This window comes from Oenanthe melanoleuca, chromosome 3 (assembly GCF_029582105.1).
Source record: "Oenanthe melanoleuca isolate GR-GAL-2019-014 chromosome 3, OMel1.0, whole genome shotgun sequence".
Lineage (NCBI taxonomy): Eukaryota > Metazoa > Chordata > Aves > Passeriformes > Muscicapidae > Oenanthe > Oenanthe melanoleuca.
The window spans coordinates 46,230,160-46,239,284 of NC_079336.1; the positions used below are offsets into that span (position 1 = coordinate 46,230,160).

Genomic DNA, 9,125 nt, shown 5'->3' on the forward strand with positions numbered 1-9,125 from the left:
ATAAAACACAAAAATTAGAAATTTTGAAAAAAGGATGAAGATGGAATAAACACTTTTAAAAAATAGAATAACTTTATTCATTCATGGTACAAAAGGATTATTTTCTTCCTCTACCCCAAAGGATTGTCTTGCACAACACCTAAAGTACACACACTATTTTGGACACCGCTTTCTTAGACCTCTTAGCCAACACCAACACTGATCCACCTCTTAAAGGCCTCCTAAAGTGATACATCTAGAGAAGCCAGCTAATTGGAAAGAAGTGGACTAGTAAACTAATCCCTGGTGGAACAGACTGAATCGTGAAGAAATTAAAGACTGGTCGCATTTACAGAGGTAAATCATGCCCAGGAACTTCAATTAAGTAGCTCCATAGTACCTTTATCCACTGATCATTAACAACAGTGCATAATTTGCTGTAGGACAGTAGGTGTTGCTAATAACACATTTTCTAGTAAGACAAGGACCACAATACTTCATTTGTATCAGGATGCCAGAGTTTTGATTGAACACAGAAACTAGAGGTTTACTCCAGTGTTGTGCTTCCTCAGAGCTCCCAAGCATTTATGGAGACATAGTTTAAGTCTAAAATTTGTTGAGTTAGGGTCCATGGTCCAGAAGTTTATTGTTTTGCACCCAGCAAGTTCCAGAAGCAGGTTACAAAGGTATCCTTTAAGGAATCTTCTCTGATGTTAAGACCTGAGAAGCACGGCAGCGAGCCTAAAAATAGGTGGAGAGAGAGGAAAAGAAAATATTTAAAAGAACAAAACCAGCACATTAAAGAGCTTCTTTCAAATTAGTAGTTTAGTAATCTTAACAAGTGTTAGAGGTTATATTACACCATAATTAAATGGGAGCTTCCAAGATAACACTCTAAAGAACTGATATTTTTAAATATAAATCAGATTTGTGAAAAGAAGAAAAAAGAAGTAGCAGACCAAAACCAGGTGAACATCACCATCATCACCAAATCCCAACCAACATTTTTTTTACACTGCATCCTGAATTTTAATGCTTTTTCCAGTAGGAGGAGCAAATGGCCATGTTTCACTGGTATTTCTGACATGTTCAGGGCCAGAAAACACTTAAGACAATATCTCATTTCAACATACACATTAAATAGAGCTAAGCAAGTGATTCAGTTGCCAGTTATTTCATAGTTTAAATAAAAGTGTATTCTGAAGCTTGAACATGTTAAACAGTGCTGATAAGGCACCACAGAACTGGAACATGGGTCCTCAGAATCAATTTGTTAGTGTAGGAAAGAAAACGCTTAAGAAACAAAAACCACGTTTGACAATCTGCTGAAAACTTCTAAGGTCTTAAAAAAGGTAAAATGTTAAACACATGGATAGAATTTATAAAAATTTCAACAGCTCAAACCTCTGAATGTAATTTTGCACTCTGAGTGTTTGTAAGTAATTTACATGCTCATGGTCACTTATTTAGGAGAAAACATTGTAAGAAAATGAAAAGTTTAAAAAAGCCTAATTTGCATGTACAAATGGCTGAAAGCTTCATACAAGACCTAGAAGTTGTCCATTGCATCAAGGTGGCATCCATTTATATGCAAAATGGTTTTGGCTTTGATATCCTGGGATTATATAAGCAGAAAAGAGAGAAAACTTCAAAGAAAGTGAAAAAATGCAAAAAATCCACCATGCAACCATATATGCATACACATTCAAAGAAGAGATGCAGATGGTCTTAAATTCTCACAAATAGAAACTGTTTTCTGAGATACTTACAGCTTTTTCTTCCAAAGAGAGCACCCCATCTACAGCCACTATCTGGTATTGCTTTTCTTTTAGGCTACCCACAAATTTCCGAAGCAGTCTGAGACCAGTTCCATCACTGTTTTGTTTCAGCAGTTTCTGCATTTGCTGAGAAGAACATCCTGGGTCAAACAGTAGCAAACACAAGCTTTTGTTGTTCTTCTCCTCTATTCCAACAACAGTACGACTATGACCTAATATCAAAATAAGAGTTTCAGTAGTTTAGAAACACATAAATCCCAGTTACTACCTTGTAACACATGACTGATTTTCAGATCAAGGAAGGCATTACTTGAAATTTAAGAAGGTAGTTTTAGGAGTATATGTCAAAAAGTTGAGACCCCAATCACATTCAGCTCTTCCATCCAATAAAAATACAAACTTTAATGTTGATCTTACCAAATAGGAAAATTACAGGAAATAAAACCATGCCTTCAATTCAATGAAGAAAGACTAAAAAATGCTGCTCTGAACTGCAGTACAAATAGAGACAGAATAGTAAGAAACCAGCATATTGTGACACTGACCTTGATGCTGCAAGTATATAGGTGGTTTGGAAGTACACACCACCTTTGCACCACCTTCATTATCTTTAGAATAGTAACGCAAAATCCACTCAAACAAGCGAGGGTGTGTACCCATAGGGCCAGTGGGTTTGTGAAAGTCAATTATTTGGCACCTATAAAACATTGAGAATGAAAACAACAATAAAATTTCAAGCAGGTTTTTTTTACTACTTTCTTCTTGTTTAATACAAGAGTATTAAAGAGTAGGAGACACATAATTACAAAGCAATGAAACATAGTGTCCCAAACTGGAAAATTTATTACATAAGAAAGAAGTGCTCTACTCTGTTCAGTATAACAAGAACTTGTGAAACTTGCAAAAATTAATATTACATTTTTTGTATGTGATACATATACACTAGAGAATCCAATTAAAAGCCACAGAAAATAGCTGAAATTCAGTTCTTCTTTGGAAGAAACTTTCAGAGAAATGAATTTTTTAGTAAATGCTTTAATTTATGCATGTGGCATAATTCTGCATCAAGTCTCAATGATAATCAGTTACTCAGTTTATGTACCTCCTATAAGTAGTTACATGTACCTGTAAGCAGTTACACAGCTTCATGCTGCTTTAAATCAGATTTGTTTACATATGGTTAGATTTAGTCACTAAGGTGGCTTTGTCATCACACAGTTGGGAATTCTAACCTTTAAAGGTACAGCACTTAAATCAGCAGTTAAAAGTAACAACCACAACAAAAAGCAATATTTACTTTATCCTGAGACTGGTTAACAGTGAATAAATTTCACATGCTCCTATCCATGCTTTGGAACCATGTAATCTGTTGTTGAAGTGAGATGCCCCATGAGGATCAAAACCTTCTCTCCAGGCATCTTCAATCATGGACTGAATCTTTGGGATACTAGGAATTAGTGTAGTATCTGGAACAGAAAAGCTTTTGAATTGTTACAGTCTATTAAATTAAAAATATTCAACTTATTTTATAACAGGCAGTTGATGTTACAAAAATGCACCAAAAAAACTAAAGGTAAAATTTCAACCACATCATTTCTAGCCAGTATTCACCTCTGACTCTTTCACGGTAAGTTCCAGTGGTATAACAACCATATTTAAGAGGTATCATTGACCTAGTAAGACTTGCTGTATAAATGAAAAGGCAAAACATCAGTCAGCAGGCTGTCATCCAAGGTACGTGGCACAAACAGCATTTTGTTTAATACCTCTCAGGCAGTCGTTGTAGAAGCTGTTTTGCAACAGTGAGGAAAGGAGCATTTGGAAATTCCTGTAACCACAACCCCAGCCTCTGTCACCCAAAGATGAATGGAAGTGATCTACTCCTGCAGAAAGCCACACACGCCTCACATCTTTGCTCTCATTCTGATAGTACGTGCACAATGCTTCAATGACTCCTAAAGGAAGAGAAAATAGTATTTCATTTTACAGGTAAACTTCCTAAGTTTACCAGAAGATTCCTTTCCCAACTTGGAACAGATACAGATTAATATAATTTATTTTAAAACTTCATTACATTTAGAGCCCAAATCACAAAAGCAGTGGATTTCAACGGTCTTTACTTTGATGAATTTATGTACTATGAAGCTTTCAAAACTAAATACATTTTTTCACTGATGCTACACAGTGATTATTTTAAATTAAACAGCTTGGACTAAATTATAAACTGTGATAGTCAAAGGAACTAATACAGTTATATAGAAAAAGTATGTCACCAATAAAGCATTCCTATGCCCCTGCCACCTCCAGTACAACATCATCTTATAAACATGGCAGTACTTATGCATACTATGCAAACCTTCTATTTTCCCCAATTTATTTTTCTGGGAGAAACTAAGAGGGGAAAAAACAACCAAAAACAAACAAACAAACAAACAAAAAAAACACTGGCAGAAATGGCAAAGAACTTGAGAACTATTGTAAATATTTTGAAATAATCCTCCTGCAGAATATTCCAAGTTCTCCTTTGTTACATGAAAGAATATGCTTGGGAATGCTCTCTCAAATTCATACATGTAAATCTCAAAAGCCCTTTTATCACCATGCTGTTGTGAAGAGAATTATTCCATAGTCATCACAAATTATTTTCTAAGAACCTGCCTGAAATCTAAATCATTACCAGAATTAAAACTTTAAACGTGTTATTTCCAAGCAATTCATTTGACAGAGGAAATCTTATTTTACCTGTCAGGAACCAAGTGGAAGTTTTGTAAGCCAGAACTGCTAGCAACAGGCTCAAAGACCTTTGGATTGTGGTCTTGGAAAGTAAAGACAAGGGAGCATTTTGAAAGGGACACAGAGACCCATCCACCCTGTGTTTCCGCACCAAATATAAAATGTTTAAAAGAAGAATGTATCCAGTAGATGGCTACTCCTCCCAGTCCTCTCTTGGGCTTTGTAATCAGGTGAACACTGTGCTTGTCTGCAACCAGCTTACACAGTATAACAATTAGCAGAAACACAAGGCAAAAAGCTGCTGTAAATTTGAACAGCTACACTGGATTTGGAATCAATGAGTACTAAGCAGAAACAAGAGTCAAGGGCAACCAGCTTGTAATAAGACATTTGCATCTCTGATACATACAATACATGTATTTGTGCCCTTAACCAGACAACTTGGTTCCAAGTTCCACAGCAAAACAAACAAACAAACAAAAAAACAGCCTGCAAGTTAGAACGCAGATTAAAAACATACCAAGACTTAATTTCCTTATTACTTTAGGACTATAAAAGTTTGGATTTATCTAGAAAATAATGTTTAGAACTAGGACACAGTCAACAACAATATGTTGTTTTGTTAGAGACTGGTTTGGTCACTACAATCTAAGATATCTTAAATACAGTTTTAGTTGTATAATTTCAGCATCTTTACCTGATGTCTTCGTTTTCCCATCATCTATACCAGAAGCCAAACTTTCCATTATGTCAGCTTTTCTCTTATGATATTCAAAGGGCTGCATCCTTCCTCTATCAACTTCTCTTTCCATATTCTTTAGAAATTGCTGCTTGAAGCCACCAGAATTATCCAAGCCATACTGTCTCTGTTAGGGAGGGAATGTGCATGATTTAAATCACATTTTTAGAACTCATCTTTTGTCTGTGCAGTTTCTCAAAATTATCAGTAACTTTGAAAAATTGTGAAACATAAAAACTTCAGAATTCCAATTATTTCAGAGCTGAAGACCAAGCATCATTCCTGAAAATGAACGTGGGACAAGCCACACCTGGAAGAGAAAACACATCCCTCTGCTCCCTCTTGGCAGAGCCATTGGCACAGAGGCAGTCTGGCAAGGAGGTAGTGAGAGTGGGAAGTGAGTTACTAGGACTGTTAGATGTTAGATGTTGGAGACAGAGGGAAGCAGGACCTGGAGCAGGTGATGGTATTCCAGTAAAGGAAAGCCAGGATGCTCAGAGCCCTTGGCACTCTGGCAGGGAATATGCTCCAGGCTGCACTGCAAGGCAGAGCACTAGAGCTGGCTAGAGCACAGGCGACAGGTGTGAGCAGAACAGCAAGTACAGGGAGCAGCCAGCCCCATCCTGAGCCAGCACCACTCAAAGCTGTAAAGCCAAGTAGCTCAAGACTGTCATGTCCAGCACTCTGCCAGGATCAGCATTGCCAAGAGACTGAATTTGCTTCCAACCCATCCCTACTCCATTATCTCAACACACACTGTGTGGCTTGCACCGTCTGACCTGGTAAGGCCATTCCAGGACATTACAATTCCAAGATACTCAGCCTCTAAAGGCACAACTGGTTTTAAATTTACCATTTAGAAACAAGAGCATACCTGCAGCTTTTTAAATTCTTCCCTCTCTCGCTTCTCTTCCTCTGATCTCTGCCGCTCATCTTCTTCAGTTTGGAGTTGCTGAGCCAGCTCTAGATCTCCAATGTTTCCACCTACCCCAGAACATTACAAATTGAGGGGACTTAGTCAGGAGGTTAGTAATGCTTTGAGGGATCATTTGCTTAATTTTTAGAGATTCCTTTCTAAGTAGAATATGTAAACACAATTGGGCATTAATTTTAGGAGATGCACCCCACTTTTTTTTGAGCTACTAGTAACAAACGCTGAACAGGACTGACTGCATTCAGCCTACCAAGACTCACACTCTTGGCTTGGACAAAGTTTATGCAGATACTGGAGCAATTACTTGGCAAATAATGCATGTACCTGTACCATTGAGAAGACAGCTTTTGTTTACTGTGTTTCACTTCACTGTTAGCAGGAAATCACAGTTCCTTTAATACCACTTATTAGCATCTAGGACCATTGCTAGTAGTCTCATAAAGAAGTGACAAAAATCAGTAAACTGAATAGGGAATCTCTAAGATTCTGTTAGCCATGTTATAAAATAAAATTAATTTAGGTTTTTTACTTTAATGCTGTGATTAATGAATCAGCAAAGTATTTGCAGAAATGAATTGAGAAAAAAAAATGAAATTTTCATAAGCTATAAATTCTCAACTCATCACAGAGGAACATGCCATTGTAAACTCCACTTACATAAGCCTTCTATAGAGCTAGAAAAACTAATGTAATACTGCTGCCTTTTAAACATTTTTTGCTCTAAGTTTTTCTTTTGGCTAACATGCAGTTCATTTACTTAGCAACCATGCATAGACAAAGATTTCTTTATTAGCATAGTAATTAAGTAGAGCACTTGGGCAAGTGATAGAACTTTAGCTATGTTAACTTCATTACATGTGTACAAGTTCACTTTAAATACAGAAATATTTATTTTAAATTTTATGTGAGATTCTACACTAAAACATGCAAATATTTGCAAATGGTTTCAAGTATTATCAAGCCTCCTGAACCCACATACCTTCTGAAAAGTTATGCTCCTCTAAGTGTAAATCCACATGTTCTTCAAGTATCTGAATGTCTGTACAGGTAAGACTACACATAGGACATTCATATAGCTGTTCACCATCTCCTGTGTCTAAAAAAGAAATGCAGTTTCTTGGTTAATGCAATTCCTGTGGCTTTTTGCTAGAATCATCCCCTAACTAATACACAATCTAAGACAAATACACAGTAATGAAGTTTGTGTGCCACTGAAATTCCCCAGTGAAAGGCAACAAATTCCAAACATCTGTTACTATCTTCACACTTAAGAATTTGTATCTAAATACACAAAAATTTTAAGACCTATTTTCCTTCTTTCAATTAAGTTTTGCCCCACTTAACTTACAAATCAAAATTTGCTATGATAAAATTTATACCAATAAATGCTTAGCCTGAAATATCAAACCATTAATAAGAAGACATGTTCTGCTAACTGAAAAATTTAATATTCATGTAATGACACAGCAGCTGTTGAGCTGAAAGAATAAAAAGTGCTGTCATTCTTATTTTGTTGGTCTTCCCACATCTCCTCAAATAAATGTTCTTTCTGCAGTTTTAGGATTATTATTGAGAGTACCACACAGTATAGGTAAAGTTCAAAAGGATTTCTGGAGATCATCTAGTCCCTGGTAGAATGGTCACATTAAATAGGCAAAGTTACACACAGCTTTTCCCAGTAATTCATTTTCTGAATAATTCCAAGTATAGACTCTTTACAAACTCCCTTCACAATCTCTCCAGAGGAACGTATTCTAGTGTTTAACCACTCCCATAATAAAAAGAAGTGTTCTTGCATTTAAATGGCATTCCTCATATTTTGACTTGAGCCCACTGCCTGTTGTTCTGTCACTGGGAACCGCAGACAAGTGCCTGATTCCATCTCTACTGCCCTCCTCGAGTCCCTACATTTTATCTGCACCTTCCTCGGTTCATAAAACACAAAAATTGATATCCTGTGTTAGCAGTTTCTGGAAGGCATTTGTCCCAGCTAAATGCTTATGACTGGTTGGAGGAAAACTTAGTGGTATAAATATCTAAACTCACCAGAAGCACGTGACACCGCAAAATAGTTTATTGAAACGTGTTAAATACATAAAAAACCAAAACACCTTACTACAACTAATTTTAAAGCAGAAACTGGCATGCAGGCAAGTACATTATTCAAGCTCTGCATTATTTGCACACATGGATGTAAAACGTTGTTCTATGCTACGACCTGGGGGTGGGATTGGTGTGTTTGGGGGAGGGTTAAGAAAAATATTTTAATCACAGATTATGCAGTGTGATTGACTGCACTGGCACATTCTGCACCCTAACCATCATTTATCTAGTCAGTACAAGTAGCTTGTTGCATCACAAATTCTAGTCTTCTAAGGGCATTACCCACTAGCAGAGATGCCACCTTCAAGTGTCTGAAATAACTACTAGCACTCGGCTAGGTAACCAAAATAAAATTCTGCTCACGCCCCAAATAAACTACAGTATCTAAATACGCAACTGCGTGCTTTGCTCTAACTTTATCCCCGGCGGGTTCCCCGCTGGCAGCCCCGATCCCCGCGGTCCATCCCTCCCGCCCGCCGCTCACCCGAGCCCGGGGCGCCCAGCAGGTGCCCGTGCCGCGCCCGGACGTGCTCCTGCAGCTCCCGCCCCGCCGCCTCCCCGCAGAGCGGGCACTCGGCCGGTGCCCCGGGGCAGCCCGGCGGGCCCGGCTCCGGCTGGGCCGCCTCCGAGTGCCGCCGGAGCTCGGCGCAGCCCGCGGCGGCGGCGCAGAGCGGGCAGCGGGGCTGGCGGCGGCCCAGGGACGGACGCTGCGGGTGCCGCCTGGCCGCCGGCTCGGAGGGCAGCGCCTGCCCGCACACGGCGCACAGCACCATCGCGGGACCGCGGGACCGCCTCACCGCCTCACCGCCTTCCCTTCCCTTCCCTGCTCTTCCCTTCGCGCCCCGCGCTTCCCGCTGGG

At 38.8% G+C, this 9,125-nt stretch overlaps 1 protein-coding gene across 1 annotated transcript; it reads right to left on the reverse strand.

Moving 5' to 3' along the window:
- Positions 1 to 50: 50 nt before the first annotated feature.
- ZUP1 (zinc finger containing ubiquitin peptidase 1) lies at positions 51 to 9,042 on the reverse strand. Its single transcript, XM_056487420.1, has 9 exons — positions 8,751 to 9,042; positions 7,143 to 7,259; positions 6,104 to 6,213; positions 5,188 to 5,356; positions 3,524 to 3,712; positions 3,055 to 3,223; positions 2,303 to 2,454; positions 1,749 to 1,969; positions 51 to 720 (listed from the first exon to the last, which is right to left on the reverse strand). Exons 1-9 carry the CDS (start codon positions 9,037 to 9,039, stop codon positions 673 to 675), a joined length of 1,464 nt encoding a protein of 487 aa, XP_056343395.1. The 5' UTR covers positions 9,040 to 9,042; the 3' UTR covers positions 51 to 672.
- Positions 9,043 to 9,125: the final 83 nt, after the last annotated feature.

Excerpts from the sequence above, each read along its gene's own strand:
- ZUP1 (XM_056487420.1), bottom strand. The coding sequence starts at position 9,039 with ATGGTGCTGTGCGCCGTGTGCGGGCAGGCGCTGCCCTCCGAGCCGGCG. Across the intron at positions 5,357-6,103 it reads AAGAATTTAAAAAGCTGCAG|AGACAGTATGGCTTGGATAA; the intron begins GTATGCTCTTGT and ends CCTCCCTAACAG. Across the intron at positions 3,224-3,523 it reads CTACAACGACTGCCTGAGAG|ATACTACACTAATTCCTAGT; the intron begins GTATTAAACAAA and ends TTTCTGTTCCAG.